The sequence below is a fragment of the Cnephaeus nilssonii genome, assembly GCF_951640355.1.
Source record: "Cnephaeus nilssonii genome assembly, chromosome: Y".
NCBI lineage: Eukaryota > Metazoa > Chordata > Mammalia > Chiroptera > Vespertilionidae > Cnephaeus > Cnephaeus nilssonii.
In genome coordinates this window covers 1,263,190-1,286,006 of record NC_137096.1, presented here as the reverse complement: position 1 = coordinate 1,286,006, position 22,817 = coordinate 1,263,190, and the positions used below count along the sequence as shown (strand labels likewise).

Genomic DNA, 22,817 nt, shown 5'->3' with positions numbered 1-22,817 from the left:
TAAATGGATGGATGGATGGATGGATGGATGGTAGATGGATGGATGGATGGATGGATGGATGGTAGATGGATGGATGGTAGATGGATGCATGGATGGATGGATGGATGGATGGGTGGATGGATGGATGGATGGATGGATGGATGGATGCATAAATGGATGGATGGATGGATGGATGGATGGATGGATGGATGCATAAATGGATGGATGGATGGATGGATGGATGGATGGATGGATGATGGATGGATGGATGCATAAATGGATGGATGGATGGATGGATGGATGGATGGATAGATGGATGAATAAATGGATGGATGTATGGATGGATGGATGAGTAAATGGAAACACAATCTTCTAATAGAGAAACCACAAAAACCAAAATCCGCCAGCATTGCATGGTGTGTGGCCGTGAGTATCCTCATGGACAGCTCTGTTTTGCGGATCAGGCCGCCCTTGGGGTTCGCTGGGAGAATTTCATAAACACCAGTGCTGCTTGTGTTTTGTCCCTACCTCTCCCCTCTACACCCCCACCCCCAAGATTCCTAGTCTGCCGGCTCAGGGTGCAGCTGGGACAGGGAGATTGTTCTGTCGTCCCCGAGGGACCCGACACGCAGCCGCCTTTGAGATCCAGGGACCGAGAGCGGCTGGGAGTGTTGCTTTCATTTGAACATCCCATCCAGCCCCGGCTGGTGTGGCTCAGTGGTTAGAGCGTTGGCCCGCAGACCGAAGGTCCTGGTCAAGGGCACATGCCCGGGTTGCGGGCTCCGTCCTCCCCGGCCCGGGCCCTGGTCGGGGCGCGTGCAGGAGGCAAACCCATCGATGTGTCTCTCTCACATCGATGTCTCTCTCTGTCTTTCCCTCTCTCGTCCACTCTCCCTAAAAATCAATGCAAATACATCCTCGGGTGAGGATTAAAAAACAGTGAACGGTAAAAATAAAGAAACAAACATACGAATAAATAAAATAAAGTAAAAAAAAATTCAAATTTAATTAAAAAGAATAAAGTCCGATCCACTGTTCCCTTCACCTGGATACAGATCTTCCCATTAAAAATAATCTATATATATAAAAGCCTAAGAGACTGTTGCAACCGAAACAACCGAACGGACGTCCGAACAGGCTGCATGGGGAGACCAGGCCGGCAGGGGGGGCAGTTAGATGCGACCAGGCCAGCAGGGGTGGGCAGTGAGGGGCGATCAGGCCTGCAGGCAGAGGCGGTTAGGGGTGATCAGGCCGGCGGGGGGTGGGGGGGAGGGCAGTGAGGGGCGATCAGGCAGGCAGGCAGGTGAGTGGTTAGGAGCCAGCGGTCCAGGATTGTGAGAGGGATGTCCGACTGTCTAAACCGGCAGTCTGACACCCCCCGAAGGGTCCCGGATTGGAGAGGGTGCAGGCTGGGCTGAGGGGACCCTCCCCCTCCTGTGCACGAATTTCATGCACCGGGCCTCTAGTAATATTAATGATAAGGGTGCATCCCGGCCAGCGTGGGTCAATGGTTGTGCGTCGACCTACGAACCAGGAGGTCCCGGGTTTGATTCCCGGTCAAGGGCACAGGCCCGGGTTGCGGGCTCCATCCCCAGTAGGGGGCGTGCAGGAGGCAGCCGATCCGTGATTCTCTCTCCTCATGGATGTTTCTCTCTCTCTTTCCCTTCCTCTCTGAAACCAATAAATATATATACATATTTTTAAAAAAGGGTTCAGGTTGAGGATTGTTTTATTCCTTTATCATCTGATGTGTTCTTTCTAACAAATGCTACAGCCCCTTAAAAAGGGCCGAATACCCCTCTCAGAACCACTTCCTTTTTTAAAAAGAAAATATATATTTTTATTGATTTCAGAGAGGAAGGGAGAGGGAGAGAGAGAGAGAGAAACATCCATGATGAGAAAGAATCATGGACCGGCTGCCTCCTGCACGCCCCCTACTGGGGATCGAGCCCACAACCCGGGCCTGTGCCCTTGACCGGGAATCGAACCCGTGACCTCCTGGTTCACAGGTCGACGCTCAACCCCTGAGCCACGCCATCCGGGGTCTGTTTATCGTTTCTTGCACGCATTCGGCCTGGGGTTTCGTCGACGTTGCATGAGGAAACTCGGTCTTCAAACCGCACCCGTCCCGTCCTCCTGGCCAGACCACGATTTGATAAGAAGATTCTATGCACATGTGTGTGTGCGTGACCTCTTGGTGACCCCGTCGGCGTGGGCCTGCTGAAGACAAGGGGCATGAACAGAAGATCTTTCAGATCATTAAACCAGGCCAGCTCCCACATTCCGGGCCGAGGGTTTAATTGGGTTTAATTGGGCTTCATTGGGTTTCATTGGGTTGAGAAGAAAGAATAAGTCTTAATGGCAGGCCTGAGAATAGCCCAGGACCGTGGCCGGCAAACCGCGGCTCGCGAGCCACAGGCGGCTCTCCGGCCCCTGGAGGGTGGCTCTTCCACAAAACACCACGGCCCGGGCGCGTCTGTGTGGAAGACGTGGCGTTCGAAGACGTTGACGTTTAAAAAATGTGGCTCTCCAAAGAGATGTCCATCGTGGTCCTGTGGATGTTTGGCTCTTTGGACGCATGAGTTTGCCGACCGCTGACCCAGGAAAAGCATTCCTGGCAGAAAAAAACATCTGTGGCTTCTGATTATTACAGAGAGAGAGAAAAAAAAATTCAACCTTTCCATGTGCTTGTGTGTAACTGGGACATGTTAACCTCCCCACATGTATGGGGTGTGTCCCCCTCACTCCGAATGTGTACACATTTCAAGAGCTGAGAACTCGCTTCCTGTTGACCCTGAAGTGTATGTTAATCCACAATGGCTTCATCATACTTCCACGCGTGAATCTGTTTTTTTTTTGGGGCGGCACCTTTTATGTTTAAAAAAAGCCAGAGGTGTTTGATTTCTTTAAATATATATATATATTTTTATTGATTTCAGAGAGGAAGGGGGAGAGAGAGAGAGAGAGAGAGAAACATCGGTGATGAGAGAGAATCACGGACCGGCTGCCTCCTGCACGCCCCCCACTGGGGATGGAGCCCGCAACCCGGGCATGTGCCCTTGACTGGGAATCGAACCCGGGACCCTTCAGTCCGCAGACTGACGCTCTATCCACTGAGCAACACCAGCTGGGGCTCGTAAGGTTTTTATTTATTTATTTATTTATTTATTTATTTATTTATTTATTTTTAATTTATTTTTAAAATATATTTTATTGATTTTTTTTTTACAGAGAGGAAGGGAGAGGGAGAGAGAGAAACATCCATGATGAGAGAGAATCATGGATCAGCTGCCTCCTGCACGCCCCCTACTGGGGATGGAGCCCACAACCCGGGCATGTGCCCTTGACCGGGAATCGAACCCTGACCTCCTGGTTCCTAGGTCGAGGCTCAACCACGGAGCCACGCCTGTGTTTAACGATTGGGGACTTGATCGTTCATTCAACCGAGACTTAGATGGAGCATTTCCCAAAAGGGAGGCGTTGTTTGAGGTGGTCGGACGCGCATGAACATCATGACTCCCCTGTGGTACTCCATGGAGTCATCGCTGTGCAAATTCACCCGTCCGCTCGGCCCGTGTGGCTCAGTGGTTGAGCGTCCGTCCGCCCAGGAACCAGGAGGTCTGGGTTCGATTCCCTGCCAGGGCCCAGGCCCGGGTTGTGGGCTCGATCCCCAGGTGGGGGCGTGCAGGAGGCAGCCGGTCCATGAATTCGCTCTCATCATGGATGTTTCTGTCTCTCTCTCCCCCTCCCTTTCTCTCTGAAATCAATCCGATATAATAAAAGCCTAATATGCTAAGTGTCCGGTTGTCTGGTCGGCCGTTCAACCAATCAGAGCGTAATATGCTAATGATATGCTAAGGCCGCTCAACCGCTCGCTATGACGTGCACTGACCACCAGGGGGCAGACAGTCGACCGGTCGACCAGTCGTTATGACGTGCACTGACCACCAGGGGGCAGATGCTCTGACCAGTAGGTGAGCTTGCTGCTGGGGTCTGGCCGATCGGGACTGAACGAGACGGGCCGGACACGCCCTGGAGCCCTCCCGCGTCCCTCCCCGGCTGGCCAACCTCCCACATCCCTCCCCAACCCCGATCGTGCACCGGTGGGGTCCCTCGGCCTGGCCTGCGCCCTCTCGCAATCCTGGCTGAGAGGACACCCCTCCTCCACGTGTGCATGAGTTTCATGCACCGGGCCTCTAGTTAAATATATTTAACCGAAAACCAACATTCTACGGGAATAAGAATTGAACGGCGTGCCGGGGTCCCAGGCTGCACGGGGGCGTTCGCGGCCCAGGTGGCTCCGTTCTCGGCCTCATTATCCTCATCCTCTTTCTCTTCCCGCCAGGCTGACCGCTGGGCCCCGGATTTATCCTAACGGAGCGTCCTCGTCGGACGCTGTTGGATGGTCTTGCCTCCTTGGAGCCGCGTCCTTGTTGGTATCCTCGGATTTCGGGATCACGAGACATCTCCTCTCTCGACCATGGCTGCCTGGGACACGGCTGGCTCTGTCCTTGACCGTGACCTCTGTCTATGACCTCTCGACGAGCCGTCCCATCCAGCCCATCGCGTCTCCCGGGCCGTCGCCTGCCTGGCTTCCCCCCCCCCATCCCCCCCGCGGGCTGGCTCCCCGGCTCCGACCGGCTCCGACCCGCTCTGCGTGTTGCTCGGGGCCGCGTCTCCCAGACGGATGTGGCCCTGAATCATGTCGGGACCCCGAGGACTGGCATGGGTCCCCCTCGCCATGCTCAGGTCCGGCGTCTACCTGTGGGTCACGGCGCTCGCCCTCCGCGTCCCGCCCGCCGAGGGCCAGGCCCAGCACCCCGTGGTCAGCACCAACTACGGCAAGATCCGTGGCCTGCGGACGCCGCTGCCCAATGAGATCCTGGGCCCCGTGGAGCAGTACCTGGGGGTGCCCTACGCCTCGCCCCCGACCGGGGAGCGGCGGTTCCAGCCCCCCGAGCCCCCCTCGTCCTGGACCGGGGTGCGGAACGCCACGCAGTTTGCCGCCGTCTGCCCCCAGCACCTGGACGAGCGGTCGCTGCTGCACGACATGCTGCCTGTCTGGTTCACGGCCAACCTGGACACGCTCATGAGCTACGTGCAGGACCAGAGCGAGGACTGCCTGTACCTCAACATCTACGTGCCCACGGAGGACGGTAAGTGCCCGGCGGACACTCACGGCCGCGCCCGCCCGCCCACACCCCTCCCGTGTGCCCGCGGCGGGGGGGGGGGGGGCCCCGTCACGGGTCGATGATCTGTGACCCGTGGAGAGCCGTCTCCCGTGTTTCGAAGGCAGTCACGTATCCTTGGTGCCTCTGTGTTTCCTTGGCTTGTATGGACGGGCGGTCCGTGCCGGAATGAATGGCTTCACCATTTTTATACCCAGCCCTTCTAGCCGCGCGGGGGGCGTCGACGGGCAGGTGTGAAAACAACGTGAGTATAAGAGTGATTGCTCGGTGGCCTACAGCGGGCTCCCCCGTAGAGGGGTCAGTCGACCCCCCGAAAATAACGGAATCGACGCCACATGACAGAATGATGGAAATGCGGAATGCGCGATCTTTGCCACGCTCACGTGGGTGAGCTGAGAATTGCAAGGACTCTTCCCGCGGGCGTTCATATTTCGGCGAGTTGACGGGTCTTCGTTCGGTTTTTGTGTTGAGTGTGGAGCGGGAGGACCGAGTGTGGGAATACACCCGCAAGGGGTGTTTTTGTTTTTTTTTAATAAAAAGGTTGGACTTCATTGTTGGGGGACGCAGTGGAGCGGGGCGGGGGGGGGTTCATGTTGTTAACATAAACCTGGGGTTCCCTTTCCGTCCGACACGCACCGCGATCGGACGGTGGGTGGGGCGTCGTCCGACGGTTGTGGCTCCGTGATGACATTCTGTGTTTGCCTGCGGGACACGGGCCCTTGTGTTTTGAGTAACACGCCGTGAAAAAAAAAAAAAATAAACCTGTAGGAACGGCCACGTTCCATTTCGGGATTGAATCCAAAGCTGGTAACACTTGTCTATCTCCTGTCTATGTAGATTTGTGTTAAAAAAAATGCTTTTATTGATTTTTTTTAAAAGAGAGGAACGTAGAGGGTTAGAGAGACAGGGAATCATCCACGATGAGAGAGAATCACGGATCGGCTGCCTCCTGCACGCCCCCCACTGGGGACCGAGCGTGCAACCCGGGCCTGTGCCCTTGACCGGGAATCGAACCCTGACCTCCTGGTTCACAGGTCGATGCTCAACCCCTGAGCCACGCCGGCCGGGCTCACCTACATTTCAAGTTAAAAATTTTTATAACGTCTCACCAGACGAAAATGATGCGTCCGGAACACCTCGATTCCCGTTTCGCCGTTTCGCCGTTTGCATATGCTATTTTTAGACGCGGAGAAAGAGAAGCTGTCTTTCTCCGCGTCTAAATTCGAGATTTCTAAATTTGAGGGACGTGTCTCCGATTCGAGATTTTCCTGGGATCGGAGACACGGCCGTTGCAAGCATCGCAGACCTGACGGGCTATAGAAAACGAAACTGTGTCCGTTAGGAGGTTTATGGAGGACACTCTCCCGCCCCCGACCCCCACCTTGAATCCTCGTACGATGACTTTTCCTGGATAGTTTTGGGTGCCCGCCTGCAATAAACCCTGACGTTATTCAGAGATCTCCAACCTTCGGTGTTGCCTGCCATCCACCCCTTTCTGTAGGTAGATTCTGAAAGGCGATGTAGCCCTGGCCGGTGCGGCTCAGTGGATAGAGCGTCGGCCTGCGGACTGGGGGGTCCCGGGTTCGAGTCTGGTCAGGGGCCTGTGCCCGGGTTGTAGGCGCGATTAATTCCCTTGTAGGGGGCATGCAGGAGGCAGCCGATCCATGATTCTCTCTCATCATGGATGTTTCTCTCTCTTTCTCTCTCCCTCTCCCTTCCTCTCTGGAGTCAATAGAAATATATATTTTAAAAACTAGAGGCCCAGTGCATGGATTCGAGCACCGGTGGGGTCCCGGGGCCTGGCCTGCGCCCTCTCGCAATCCGGGACCCCTCGGGGGGATGTCGGAGAGCCGGTTTCGGCCCAATCCCCGCGGTCCAGGCCGAGGGACTCACCGGTACACGAATCCATGCACCGGGCGTCAAGTATGCATATAAGACCTTTGGTTAATCTCTTCCCACCCTCCCCCTTCTCTCTGTAATTCATCAATCTGTTCCCTGTTTCCATGCCTGTGTATTGAGCGCCTGCCCCCTGGTGGTCAGTGTGCGTCATAGCTACGAGGCAGTCAGCCAGTTGCATAGGCTTTTATATATATAGATAATGAGCTTTAAAAAAAAAAAAAAAGATGGGGTACAGCCCGGCTGGCATGGCTCAGGGGTTGAGCATCGACCTAGGAACCAGGGGGTCCCGGGTTCGATGCCCGGTCAAAGGGCACAAGCCCGGGTGGCGGGCTCGATCCCCAGTCCGTGGCGTGCAGGAGGCATCCGATGCATGATTCTCTCTCCTCGTGGATGTTTCTCTCCCTCTCTCTTTCCGTTCCTCTCTGAAATCAATGAAAACATTTTTAAAAAATATTAACAATTGTTGCATTCCAATTAAATGCACATTGTTTTAAAACAGTTGATTATTATTATTATTTTTTAAAATATATATTTTATTGATTTTTCACAGAGAAAGGGAGAGGGAGAGAGAGCTAGAAACATCGATGAGAGAGATACATCGACCAGCTGCCTCCTGCACACCCCCCACCGGGGATGTGCCCGCAACCAAGGTACATGCCCTTGACCGGAATCGAACCCGGGACCCTTCAGTCCGCAGACCAACGCTCTATCCACTGAGCCAAACCGGTTTCGGCTATTTTTTTTTTTTTTGCCTAAAATACCAGGTGGATAGTCATTTGAAGACGACCCAGCTCCCTGGCTGGTGTGGCTCAGTGGATACAGCGTCGGCCTGCGGACTGAAGGGTCCCGGGTTCGATTCCCGGTCAAGGGCACATGCCCGGGTTGCGGGCTCCATCCCTAATAGGGAGCGTGCAGGAGGCATCCAATGCATGATTCTCTCTCCTCGTGGATGTTTCTCTCTCTCTCTCTCTCTCCCATCCCTCTCCCTTCCTCTCGCTGAAATTGATAAAAGTATATTTCTTACAAAAAGCCATCAAGGGAGGTGAACAGATAACCACCCAAGATAAAGGATGAAAGTGGCTTTGATAAGCCGTGTCTCATGCTTGGAGACTCCTCGCGGGCGAGCCTTTAACCTCGTGAACAATGCTTGCCTTTCAGACAGAAACAACCGCCCGATTGGGGAGGCTGGGCCGCATCTGACCCCCCGGGGAGAAAAATCCCATCCTTTCCGTGATTATAGAGGCGTCGCCGCGCGATCGTGCGCACTGAAACCATTACCCATAAGGCCATTCATTTCACGGTCCAGGGGCATTGAATAGGGATTTGCGAATATTAAAAAAAAAAAAAAATGTGAAAGGAATACACCCAGACCCGTTTACTATTTTTTATTTCTTTTATTCTGGGGGCACCCTTCGCCAGCGATCGCTCACCGGATCTGGATGAGGGCGCCGGGCGGGTCCCAGGGCCTGAAAAGGTAGCATTGACCTCCTTCCGTTATGTCAACATTGGAATTTATTTTTTCCCCCTGGGAGAGGCGGGAGCTGCTGGAGTGTGTACGTTTGCACACACCACACACATCACCGTCCGTTGGGTCAGGAGTGGTTTGTTTTTGCTGGTTTGTTTTTAATGCTTCGCCGGTTTGAGAATCGATGGGGAGGTTTCGCTATTTAATCATTGGCTGTTCACAAAGGGATCAAGCCCGGTTTTCACCATCAACATCGGGGCCTGGCTGGTGTGGCTCGGAGGTTGAACGTCGAGCTAGGAACCAGGGGGTCAGGGTTCGATTCCTGGTCAAGGGCACATGCCCGGGTTGCGGGCTCCATCCCCAGTGCGGGGCGTGCAGGGGGCAGCTGATCCGTGATTCTCTCTCATCGTGGATGTTTCTCTCTCTCTCTCTCCCTCTCCCTTCCTCTCTGAAATCAATAAAAATACACGGAGTGGCCAGATGATGATGATCTCTGAACCCATAACCATCTGGCCACTCCGTGTCTGTCCTATAGAATAAAAGGCGAATATGCAAATGGTCCCCTCGACCAGGAGTTCGACCAGCAGGCAGGCCGGCCGACCGCCCATGTCCCCTCCCCCTGGCCAGGCTGGCCGGACCCCACCCATGCACGGATTCATGCACAGTGGCCAGGTTATTATGCGTTCAGAGATCATCATCATCTGGCCACTCCGTGTAAACGTGGTTTTCTCCTCTTGCTCAGCTTCGAATAAACTTGCCCACCTGGGTTCAAACGCCAGCTTGTCCCCTTCCCCGTGGAGTGGTTATGATCAATTCTCTGGGCTTGCACACTCCTCAGCGTGCCTGTGTGCGAAGGGAAGGTGTGTAAGGCAGGCGTGCGTCCATACGGAGTTTTGAGACCCATGTCCACCCTGCACGCACAACCCTTGTGTTAGGGGATGTGGGTGGGACGTAATGAATGGTAGACCAGATGGCCGAACATTTCAGCTAGCGTTGAGTGCGTCCATTAGTCCATCCAGTGTGTCTTTGAGTCCGGCTCATAACGGATGCGTATTATTTATATGACACTAGAGGCCCGGTGCATGGATTCGTGCACCCGTGGGGTCCCTCGGCCTGGCCTGCGGGATCGGGCTGAAACCGGCTCTCCGACATCCCCCGAGGGGTCCCGGATGGCGGGAGGGCGCAGGCCAGGCCGAGGGACCCCACCGGTGCACGATCGGGGCCGGGGAGGGACGCGGGAGGTTGGCCAGCCGGGGAGGGACCGCGGGAGGGCTCCAGGGCGTGTCCGGCCCGTCTCGCTCAGTCCAGATCGGCCGGACCCCAGCAGCAAGCTAACCTACTGGTCGGAGCGTCTGACCCCTGGTGGTCAGTGCACGTCATAGCGACTGGTCAACTGATTGACTGTCTGCCCCCTGGTGGTCAGTGCACGTCATAGCGACTGGTCAACTGGTCGACTGTCTGCCCCCTGGTGGTCAGTGCACGTCATAGTGACTGGTCGACCAGTTGACTCCCTGCCCCCTGGTGGTCAGTGCACGTCATAGCGAGCGGTTGAGCGGCCTTAGCATATCATGAGCATATTACGCTTTGATTGGTTGAATGGCCGACCGGTCGACCGGACACTTAGCACATTAGGCCTTTATTATACAGGATAACTATTGACTGTGATAGTCGGAGACGGGCCAGCTTCAAAATTAGGAGCAAGGATACCCTCGTTTCTGATTGTGCGTGGAATGCTGTTGAAAGAAGGAAAGACTTGTCCGGCCGGTGAGGCTCAGCGGTTGAGCATTGACCTAGGAACCAGGAGGTCCTGGGTTCGATTCCCGTTCAAGGGCACATGCCCGGGTTGTGGGCTCGATCCCCAGTCGGGGGCGTGCAAGAGGCAGCCTGTCCATGATTCTCTCTCATTTTGGATGTTTCTCTCTCTCTCTCTCCCCCTCTCCCTTCCTCTCTGGAATCAATAATTAATTTTTTCTTTAAAAAAAAAGAGCAAATCCTTACTCCCTCTCCGCCTTATTCCCCCAGCTCTGTCGCTCTCAGCCCGAGTTGTCAAGGAGATGTTTTCGGCCTTCCGTGTGAGCTGCAGAAATTAATCAACACGCATTGAAATGTGTTTTTTGGCCGGGTGCCCTGGAACACGCAAAGGCAATCACCCTGCCCTTCTTACGTGAGATTAAGCGGAAATTAATTTCCTTTCTCTCCCCGTCTCGCCACCAATAATCCAATTGGAGGCAGGTGGGGCCCACACACACGGGCGAGGGGCTAATACGTAGCCAAGTTACGTGTCGAGCATAAACATCAGGTGTTTTAAGCATAGACATCGGCATCCGACGGGCGTGGAAAATACTCCAGGGTCCCCATTTTCGCCTGCCGGCGGCTGGATGCTTGACACGCAAATGTCGTTTTTAACTGCAGGCCACGATGAGAGATTATTAAATGCATATCTCCCCGACCGGCACTCACTGAACATAATTTGGTGTTTTGTGAACACGGCTAAACCGGGGAGGGTGTCTGGCGACAGGCCTGAAAACATTTCCCCCATTTTGTGCACAGAGTAACGATCTTATTAGAGAGAGGGGTTAGCGATTATCTGTGTTTTATATGTAATTAATATATTCTTGTATTACTTTACACATGTTATATAATTATATCCACGGAGCGGCCAGAGGATGATGATCTCTGAACGCATAATAATCTGGCCACTCCGTGTCTATCCTATAGAATGAAAGGCTAATATGCAAATGGTCCCCTCGACCGGGAGTTCGACCAGCAGGCAGGCCGGCCAACCGCCCACGTCCCCTCCCCCTGGCCAGGCTGGCCGGACCCCACCCATGCACGGATTCATGCACCGGGCCTCTAATACACACACACACACACACACACACACACACACACACACACACATACATACACTGAGTGGCTAGATTATTATGTGTTCAGAGATCATCATAATCTGGCCACTTTTTATATAATTCAAAAGACTACTATTTGGTTAATATGGATTATACCTTTTTGGATAACTTAGAAAAGTAACTTTTCCTAAAAAAGAGAAATTTTGCCCGGCCGGCGTGGCTCCGTGGTTGAGCATCAACCTATGAACCAGGAGGCCAGGGTTCAATTCCCGGTCAAGGGCTCACGCCCGGGTTGTGGGCTCGATCCCCAGTAGGGGGCGTGCAGGAGGCCAGCCGATCCGTGATTCTCTCTCCCATCATGAATTGTTTCTATCTCTCTCTCTCTCTCCCTCTCCCTTCCTCTCAGAAATGAATGAAAAAATTATATATCCTATATCATAAAAGGCGAATATGCAAATTGACCGAACAACGGCACGACCGGTCGCTATGACGTGCACTGACCACCAGGTGGCAGACGCTCAATGCAGGAGCTGCCCCCTGGTGGTCAGTGCACTCCCACAGGGGGAGGGCCGCTCAGCCATGGTGGGAGCACTAAGGATTTCCAACAGACCTATTCCGCGGGCCTAAGCCATCCGTCGGACATCCCCCGGGGGCTCCCAGAAGGCGAGAGGGTGCAGGCCAGGCTGACGGACACCCCCCCACACACACAAGTGCACAGATTTTGTGCACCGGGCCTCTAGTACATATATAAGCCCCTTGCTGGGCAAAGAATTCAAGGAGTGCTTTTGGGTTTTATGGGAAAAACGTGGAGGAATATCTGAAACCATACGTTTGCCTTTGAGATAGAATCCTCCAAGCTTGCGATGAATCTGCGAGACGGACACACATTCCCTCCAGCCGAGAGGACGGGAGTCTACGTTCCCTGAATCCAAGCCCCATCCTTACGGCGTTCTCCACGGACCAGGACATGGCGTGCAGAATGGGGGGGGGGGGCAGAGGGAGAGATAAATCCGTGGCCCAAACCCAGGGATGGAGCTCGGATGCTGTCCGTTAACATGCACACGGTTCCCGTGGGTATGTCTGGGCGTCATTCCGTGATTTTGACACGAGAGGATTCGTCCGTGGCACGCCATCCCACGGAATTCGAATGCATATTTTTCTTTTTTTAAAAAAATATATTTTATTGATTTTTTTTTTACAGAGAGGAAGGGAGAGGGATAGAGAGTTAGAAACATCGATGAGAGAGAAACATCCATCAGCTGCCTCCTGCACGCCCCCACCTGGGGATGTGCCCGCAACCAAGGTACATGCCCTTGACCGGAATCGAACCCGGGACCCTTCCGTCCGCAGGCCGACGCTCTATCCACTGAGGCAAACCGGTTTCGGCGGAATGCATATTTTTCTTCTTCCTCAGCAGACCGGGCAATCAGCCAGAAATCAGAAAACACTCCATTCCATTCCATTCCATTCCATTCCATTCCATTCCATTCCATTCCATTCGTACCAAATCCCGTGGTCCTTTTCATCGCCCGGGAATTTGAAAAAAAAAAACAGAACAAAACAAACAAAAAAACCACATAAATGCATTCAATGAAGTCCGTCTGGCTCCCCCTGGCTGGTGTGGCTCAATGCATAGAGTATCAGCCCACGGACTGGAAAGATCCCGGGTTCGATTCATGGGGTGCATCCGTGGGGTGCAAATCCTCCAATAGCTCATGGCACGCAAGATGCAGTCGATCCCCATGGAGACAGTGAACGGGAGGCCGTCCGGCGTGTCTGGACCCCCGGCCGGAGCCCGGGGCACGGTGGTGGACAGTTTGCAGGGATGAGCTCATTTATCCTGCCTGGCAGGGTTCTCGCCGTCAGCCCCAAGAAGGAACATTTCTGAGCGGGCGGACGACAAGGCCTGATTTGCATGGGGAGATGAATGACGGGGGGCTGCCTGGGATAGGCTGACGCGCCCCCCCCTGGCCCGTGTCCTCGTCCAGAGGGTGTTATTCGATTTATTCTGCAGACAGGCCAGCGGCCCCGGCGACGTCTCTGACCACGGGAGACGGCGTGGGGTCAGGTTCGGCATCTCATTGGCAAGAGCCTTCAGAGAAGGGAGCGTGGATGCGATTTTCCTTTTTAAATACACGGAGTGGCCGGATGATGGTGATCTCTGAAACACATAATCATCTGGCCACTCCGTGTCTATCCTATAGAATAAAAGGCGAATATGCGAATGGTCCCCTCGACCGGGAGTTCGACCAGCAGGCAGGCCGGCCGACCGCCCACGTCCCCTCCCCCTGGCCAGGCTGGCCGGACCCCACCCATGCACGGATTCACGCACCGGGCCTCTAATATATATATATATATACTGAGTGGCCAGATTATTATGCGTTCAGAGATCATCATCATCTGGCCACTCCGTGTCTATTTTTATTGATTTCAGAAATGAAGGGAGAGAGAGAAAAACAGAGAGAGAGAGATGGGGTGGGGAGGGAGAGAGAAACATCAATGGAGAGAGAGAATCATGGATCGGATGACCTCCTGGTTCCTAGTTTGACTCCAAACCTCTGAGCCATGCCTCCCAGGCTGTACCCCATCTTTTTAAGTTTTTAAGCTCAGAGTCTTTTTTTAAAATACACACTGACTGGCCAGATAATGATGATCTCTGAACGCATAATAACCTGCCCACTCAGTGTGTGTATATATATATATTAGAGGCCCGGTGCATGAATCCGTGCATGGGTGGGGTCCGGCCAGCCTGGCCAGGGGGAGGGGACGTGGGCGGTCGGCCGGCCTGCCTGCTGGTCGAACTCCCGGTCGATGGGACAATTTGCATATTAGCCTTTTATTCTATAGGACAGACACGGAGCGGCCAGATGGTTATGCGTTCAGAGATCATCATCATCTGGCCACTCAGTGTATATTTTTATTGATTTCAGAGAGGAAGGGAGAAGGAGAGAGAGAAAGAGAAACATCAACGATGAGAGAGAATCATGGACCGGCTGCCTCCTGCACGCCCCCTACTGGGCATCAAGCCCACAACCCTGTCATGTGCCCTTGACCGGAATCGAACCCGGGACCCATCAGTCCGCAGGCTGACGCTCTATCCCCTGAGCCAAGACGGCCAGGGTTGAAACTTTTTTACTCATGCCCTGGCCTGTCGTCTCAGTGGTTAGAGCCTCAGCCCACACACTGAAGCGTCACGGGTTCGATTCCTGGTCAAGGGCATGTCCCTGGGTTGAGGGTTCACTCTCCATCCTCGCTTGGGCCACGTGTGGGAGGCAACCAACCAACGTGTCTCTCTCTCTCTCCCATCAATGTTTCTCTCTCCCTCTGTGTCTCCCTTTCCCCCCTCCGTCTCTGAAGTCAACAAAAATACAATTAAAAAAAAATCATCGGCCGAAACCTGGCTGGTGTAGCTCAGTGGTTAGAGCATCATCCCACACACTGACGGGTCTTGGGTTCAATTCCCGGTCAAGGCCCCGTTCCTGGTTTACAGGTTCGATCCCCGGTCCCTGTTGGGGTGAGGGCAGGAGGCAACCCCATCGATGTGTTTCTCTCCCATCGATGCTTCTCCTCCTCCCTCTCCCCTCCTCCCTCTTTCCCGCTCTCTCAGAAAAGCAATCTTATGTAGGAGACAGGCACGTAAATGTACCGTACCTCCGCAACGCCCCGCCCCAGCCAATCAGGAGTGAGCATGCAAATGAACCCGACAAAGATGGCGGGTTCATTTGCATATGAAGGCATGAAGCAGCCGGGCAGGACGCCTGTTATGAAGTGGGGGGGGCGGGGCACGGAGGGAGCTACAGGAGCGTGCTTCGGCCAGGAGCGAGGACTTTGCGGCTCCCAGGCGGCCCGGGAGGGAAGCCACAGGACAGAAGGCCTATTCTTGCACGAATATCGTGCCGCGGGCCTCCAGTGGAGAAATAATAGCCTCAGATGAGGAGTAAGAACCACAGGAAAAAAAAAAAAATTATTGCTGTCTGTAGTCGAATGGTCTGGCGTTACCATTAGGGCGTCGCCATAGTTACATCGATCGTGAGAAGATCCATTGTTCACCCTTTGTAGGAAAAAAAAAATACAAATCTATTTGCTGTGGCACCGAGGATAAATCAGATTGTCGCCATCGCCCTTAGGACGTGACGGATGATTCCCCCTGATTTTCGTCCTCTCTGCTACGAGATATAACGAGAAAAAATAAAACAACAACCAAATAAAACATCCACAAGACATAGGAGGTCCATTTCGTATAAAATTGGAGCAAAAATATCCCCCTATAAGAATAGTATATGCCCTAACCGGGGTGGCTCAGTGGATAGAGCGTCAGCCTGCGGACTGAGGGGTCCCGGGTTCGATTCCTGGTCAAGGGCATGTATCTTGGTGGCGGGCACATCCCCAGTAGGGGGCGTGCAGGAGGCGGCGGATGGATGTTTCTCTCTCATCGATGTTTCTGACTCTCTCTCCCTCTCCCTTCCTCTCTGTAAAAAAATCAATTAAAATATATTTTTAAAAAGAATATTATAAAGGCGGCGGGGGGACAGGAATAGCGTGTTCCCCTGGGAACGGAATGAGTCCGCGGGCATGAACGTGGCGTTCGCGGCCCATTCTGCAATGTCCTTTCATCAGATCCAGAAACCGAGCCGTCCGGCTTTGATGGATGCCGACCGGCTGCAATCTTGGTGCGTCTGCTCCCGGGGCCTCTGGCCAGACCGCGGCGAGAGAGAGAGAGAAAGAGGGCATTTGATTTGTGGCCTTCCGCGGGTGTCTCCCACCGTCCGCCTCGAAAACAGAGATGATTTACCGTTTTAATATATTTTTCATGCACAATTAACGTCCTTGTCGCGGGACCCACAGCAGCGGCGGGGAGACGCGGCTCCCGTGATTTATCAGGGGCCTGCGGGGCGGAATTAATCTCCCCAGCAGCTGAGCTTGTGGTTTTTTTTTTGTTGTTGTTGTTTTATTTTTTAAAATATATATTTTTTATTTCAGGGAGAGGAAGAGAGAGATAGAAACATCTATATACACGGAGTGGCCAGATGATGATGATCTCTGAACGCATAATCATCTGGCCACTCAATATATATATATGATTAGAGGCCCGGTGCATGAATCCGTGCATGGGTGGAGTCCGGCCAGCCTGGCCAGGGGGAGGGGACGTGGGCGGTTGGCCGGCCTGCCTGCTGGTCGAACTCCTGGTCGAGGGGACCATTTGCATATTAGCTTTTTATTCTATAGGACAGACACGGAGTGGCCAGATTATTATGCGTTCAGAGATCATCATCATCATCTGGCCACTCCTTGTATATAAAAGCTTAAGCGGCCCTGTCTGGTTTGGCTCTGTGGATACAGCGTCGGCCTGCGGACTGAAAGGTCCCGGGTTCGATTCCGGTCAAGGGCATGTACCTTGGTTGCGGGCACATCCCCAGTAGGAGGTGTTCAGGAGGCAGGTGATCGATGTTTCTCTCCCATCGGTGTTTCTAGCTCTCTCTCCCTCTCCCTTCCTCTCTGTAAAAAATCAATAAAATATGTTTTTTTTTTAAAAAAAAGCTTATGCGACTGGACGACCAGTCGACTGGTTGCTATGACGTGCACTGACCACCAGGGGGCAAACACTCAATGAAGGAGCTGCCCCCTGGTGGTGAGTGCACTCCCACAGCTAACCTCCCCCGTCCCTCCCTCCCCCTGCCGGCCAGCCCCTATCGCCCCAATAGGGACTGGGCGAGATGCCCCTGATTGATCCTGATCCCCCGCCAGGCCGAGGGACCCAGGCCTGCAGGGGAGGGCAGTTGGGGGTGACCAGGCCTGTAGGGGAGGGAAGTTGGGGGGGGGACCAGGTCGTCAGGAGAGGGCAGTTGGGTAGGGACCAGGCCTGCAGGGGAGGGCAGTTGTGGGTGATCAGGCCAGCAGGGAGGGCAGTTACGGGTAACCGGGCCAGCAGAGGAGGGCAGTTGGGGGTGACCAGGCCTGTAGGGGAGGGAAGTTGGGGGGGGACCAGGTCGTCAGGAGAGGGCAGTTGGGGAGGGACCAGGCCTGCAGAGGAGGGCAGTTGTGGGTGATCAGGCCTGCAGGGGAGGGAAGTTGGGAGCAACCAGGCCAGCAGGGGAGGGCAGTTAGGGGAGACCAGGCCAGCAGGGGAGGGCAGTTGGGGGAGACCAGGCCAGCAGGGGAAGGCAGTTGGGGGGGACCAGGCCAGCAGGGGAGGGCAGTTAGGGGGGACCAGGCCAGCAGGGGAGGGCAGTTAGGGGAGACCAGGCCAGCAGGGGAGGGCAGTTAGGGGAGACCAGGCCAGCATGGGAGGGCAGTTAGGGGAGACCAGGCCAGCAGGGGAAGGCAGTTGGGGGTGACCAGGCCAGCGGGGGAGGGCAGTTGGGGGGTACCAGGCCAACAGGGTAGGGCAGTTGGGGGGGACCAGGCCTGCAGGGGAGGGCAGTTGGGAGCCAGCAGTCCTGGATTGTGAGAGGGATGTCCGACCGCCCGTTTAGGCCCCGATCTCACTGGGATACACACTGAGTGGCCAGATTATTACGCGTCCAGCGATTCTCTGGGCTCCTGCAGCAACAGGCTGAGCCACAGCAATGCGTGGCCGGGTACAGCTGGTATAGGATAGAGTAAAATTAAAAAACAAATAAGTAAAAAAATAGAAGTACCTGCTGGTGAACTCAGCACGGACTCAATACAGGAGGTGGACAACGTCACGTCGTGTCCTTGGCCGATGGTGTGTGGCGTCCGCCAGGGTCCCGTTAGGGCAGGAGGACTCGCACATCCCAGCAAATGAAAAGACGTTGTTTTCTCGGTGGTTTCTCTCTTCCTGTGGTCTCGTCCCATCTGTTTATTTTCTCCTCCGGTTCCTTTGCCCGAGGAGACGTGTCCGTGAACGTTTTGCTACGAGCGACGCCTGAGGTTTTGCCGCCCGTGGTCTCGTCTAGGATTTTTGTGGCTTCCCGTCTCTGACTGACCCCGGAGACAATCGGCTGAGCTGTTGTTACGTATTATGTGTTGCTGACGGTATTACAGATATACCCCCGTTTCATTGTATTGACCCAGGACATCCAATGCCAGATTGAGCTGTATTGGATGAAAGTGACATCCCCGTAGTGAATTTTATAGAATAAATGTCTAACACTCTTTAATAAATGGAATGCCTAGAGATTTTTTGGCCAATGGCCGTCATCAGAGAAGATAAATTACCTTTCATTTCCAGTTTTCTACGTTTTTGAATTTAAAGCAAAAAAAATCACAAATAGGCATGGAGTGTGGTCCAAATAATTTTTGGCATTTTAAGGGCCGATGATATGAATTTTTTCTTTTTTTTCAATTCAGTTGGTTTAATAATATAATGGACTTTTTTTTTTTTTATTGAGGTATTATATGTGTACATATCTTACCATTACCCCCCCACACACACACCCACACATGCCCTCACCCCCCAGAGTTTTGCGTCCATTGTTTATGCTTATATGCATGCATACAAGTCCTTCGTTTGATTTCTTATCTACCCCCCCTCTCCCTAACTTTCCCCCTGTAATTTGAAAGTCTGTTTGTTGCTTTAATGTCTCTGTAACTATCTTTTTGTTCATCAGTTTATAATGTTCTTTATTATCCATAAATGAGTGAGATCATGTGGTATTTTTCTTTCATTGACTGGCTTATTTCACTTAGTATAATATTCTCCAATTCCATCCAGGTTGCTGCAAATGATGAGAATTCCTTCTTTTTTATGGCAGCATAGTATTCCATTGTGTAGATGTACCACAGTTTTCTGATCCAGTCATCTGCTGACGGGCACCTAGGCTGTTTGGACTTTTTTTTTTTCCCCCCTATTAGGGCATTTAAAAATATATATATTTTGTTGATTTTTTACAGAGAGGAAGGGAGAAAGATAGAGAGATAGAAACATCGGTGAGAGAGAAACATCGATCAGCTGCCTCCTGCATGCCCCCTACTGGGGATGTGCCCGCAACCAAGGTACATGCCCTTGACGGGAATCGAACCCGGGACCCTTCAGTCCGCAGGCCGACGCTCTATACACTGAGCAAAACTGGTCAGGGCGAATTTTTTCTTTTTTTCAATTCAGTTGGTTTAACAATATAATGGACTTTTTTTTCCTTAGTAGGGCATATTTTTTGGGGAAAAACACAATTTGATAATCATGGGAACTTTGCAAAAAATTGCCAGTACTCTCATCGGTTTGGTTTGTCAATATTTCCCTTCGCGTGCCTACATGGACGTTCAAAAGGGAATTTTTTTTTTTTTAATATATTTTTTATTGATTTTTTACAGAGAGGAAGGGAGAGGGACAGAGAGTTAGAAACATCGATGAGAAACATCCATCAGCTGCCTCCTGCACACCCCCCACTGGGGATGTGCCCGCAACCAAGGTCCATGCCCTTGGCCGGAATCGAACCTGGGACCCTAGAGTCCGCAGGCCGACGCTCTATCCATTGAGCCACACCGGTTTCGGCGAATTTGGTTTTTTCAGTTTAGGTTTCCATCTGAATACGGTTTGGTTTCTAAATGTGGTTTTCTGACCTTCACTGGTCCTCGTCGGCCTTTGCTATCCAAGTTCACGAACCTCACAAAAATGACGTTGGCTTCCTTCCTCCATTTCATCTTTCTCCGAGCAAAAAAACGTCAATACGCGTGATTAGCAACAAAATGCCCGAAAATGAGGTTGCCCGGCGCCTTCTTACGGGGTCGACATCGTATGACTCTTTTAGGCGGTGGATACTCTTTTAGGCAATTTATTTAAATACCAGAGGCCCGGTGCACGACATTCGTGCCCTGGAGGTGGCGTCCCTCAGCCCGGCCAGCACCCTCTCGCAGGCCGGGACCCCTCGGGGGATGTCCGACTGCCGGCTTAGGCCTCCTCGCCCTGTGGGAGGGCACTGACCACCAGGGGGCAGCTCCTGCATCGAGCGTCTGCCCCCTGGTGGTCAGTGCACGTCATAGCAGCCGGTCATTCCGTCGTCCGGTCGATTTGCATATTAGCCTTTTATTCGATAGGATGTTTATTTGTGTTCCCATTTTTATTCGTTTTTTGCTCATATGTATTCACTGGAATTTAGATGTTGTACACATCAGTGCTTTTTCTCGTTACCACATGGTTTTCTATGTTCATGTTTTCTGGGGGGTGATTGAACATGATTTCCAGCTCGTTGCGTTATGCCGCCATTTTGCTTGATCAGTCTTGCCCGCGTGTGTTGATGTGCTTAAGCTCTTCATTACCCTGGCTTTCGTAATTAGCCTTGCTGCCTGTTTCACAGATTTCTACTCTTACCCTAATTGTGTGTTATTTTCCTATTTAACTTGAATTTATTCTGTGTCTGTTATTCTGGCTTTTTTGTGATTTTTTTTTTTGTTCCTCCTTCACATTTATTTCCATTCTTCCTTGCTGTCTTGTAAACACCGTTGACGTTTTAACGTCAACCGTGAGAACTTCTTTTGACCTGTGTGGTGTTCACCTGTGATACCGAAATTATCATTGGGATCCAAGGTATTTTGTATGTTTTAAAAAATATATGTGTTTTGTATTATTATTATTTTTTAAAGATAGGAAGGGAGAGGGAGAGAGAGAGAGAGAAACATCCGTGATGAGAGAGAATCATGGATCGGCTGCCTCCTGCACGCCCCCTACTGGGGATCGAGCCCACAACCCGGGCATGTGCCCTTGACCGGGAATCGAACCCGTGACCTCCTGGTTCATAAGTTGATGCTCAACCACTGAGCCACGCCGGCCGGGCAAACACACCTGCATTTTCTTTTTCTTTTTTTTTTTTTAATCTGTCCAAGACTCCCCCCATTTTCCTAGTGGCGTCAGGAAAGGTACATAGTTTGATCCAGGAAAAAAGGAAATGGGGGAGAGGTCCTTATAGAGTTTGGAAACCAGCCCCTTATCAGAGGTGTCCTGGGGAAATACGCCCGTCAGATGTCGCTCAGATGTGGCGTCTAAAGAACAGAATAAAGCCGTGGTCAGAATAGATCCAGAGACATGGAGGCATAGAACAGATAGAGTGTGGAATCTCAGAGGGAAGACGGGGGGAGCGTGGGAGGGTGGTGGGTGGGATAAGTTGGGAATTTATATGCTTTCGGATCCGTGCACATCGAAAGGAAATTAATTAGAAGAAATATTTTAGAGGCCGTGGAGGGACCGTGGGAGGGCTCCAGGGCGTGTCCGGCCCGTCTCGCTCATTCTCGATCGTCCTGACCCCAGCAGCAAGCTAATCTACCGGTCGGAACGTCTTCCCCCTGGTGGTCAGTGCACGTCATAGCGAATGGTCGACCGGTTGACTGTCTGCCCCCTGGTGGTCAGTGCACGTCATAGCGACTGGGCGACCGGTCAAACAAAAGGTCGGACACTTAGCATATTAGGCGTTTATTATATAGGATATGCATAGGATGTGGACACAGACAATAGGGTGGTGAAGGCCCGGGAGGTTGGATGTGGAGTGAAGGTGTTTAGTGGTGGATAATGCTTTCACCAATAAAGATAAATAATAAAAAAATGCCCGGCTGGTGTGGCTCAGGGGTTGAGCATCGACCTATGAACCAGGAGGTCACTGGTTCGATTCCCGGTCAAGGGCACATGCCCGGGTTGCAGGCTGGATTCCCAGTGTGGGGTGTTCAGGAAGCAGCCGATCCATGATTCTCTCTCATCATGGATGTTTCTCTCTCTCTCTTCCTCTTCCTCTAAGAATCAATTTAAACATATTTGAAACATTTAAAAAAAATTAAAAAAAGAAGCAGCAGCAGAAAGGAATTGAGGCGGTTTGTTCAGAAAACGCTGTGGAAAATTCTTTGCCTGGAGTGACGTTGAGGCATCATCACCACGTGGGTAACCAGTACGGACTGGTGTCTTGATCGATGTCATCTATCTATATAAAAGCCTAATATGCTAAGTGTCCGGTCAACCAATCAAAGCATCATATGCTAATGATATGCTAAGGCCGCTCAACTGCTCGCTATGACGTGCACTGACCACCAGGGGGCAGACAGTCGACCGATCGACCAGTCGCTATGACGTGCACTGACCACCAGGGGGCAGACAGTCGACCGATCGACCAGTCGCTATGACGTGCACTGACCACCAGGGGGCAGACAGTCGACCGATCAACCAGTTGCTATGACGTGCACTGACCACCAGGGGGCAGGCAATCGACCGATCAACCAGTTGCTATGACGTGCACTGACCACCAGGGGGCAGACAATCGACCGATCAACCAGTTGCTATGATGTGCACTGACCACCAGGGGGCAGACGCTCCAACCAGTAGGTGAGCTTGCTGCTGGGGTCCAGCTGATCGGGACTGAGCGAGACGGGCCGGACACACCCTGGAGCCCTCCCGTGGTCCCTCCCCGGCTGGCCAACCTCCCGCGTCCCTCCCCGGCCCCGATCGTGCACCGGTGGGGTCCCTCAGCCTGGCCTGCGCCCTCTCTCACTCCAGGACCC

At 52.8% G+C, this 22,817-nt stretch overlaps 1 protein-coding gene across 5 annotated transcripts in view; it reads left to right on the top strand.

The window, feature by feature from the left end:
• The window catches only part of NLGN4X (neuroligin 4 X-linked), a 117,417-nt gene that overhangs the window by 3,948 nt on the left and 90,652 nt on the right, over positions 1–22,817 (top strand). For all 5 annotated transcript variants that reach the window (XM_079766067.1, XM_079766069.1, XM_079766068.1 and 2 more), the window contains exon 3: positions 4,325–5,135. In XM_079766067.1, coding sequence (XP_079622193.1) covers positions 4,682–5,135 — 454 coding nt within the window. In that variant the 5' untranslated portion in view covers positions 4,325–4,681. The remainder of the gene's footprint in view (positions 1–4,324; positions 5,136–22,817) is intronic.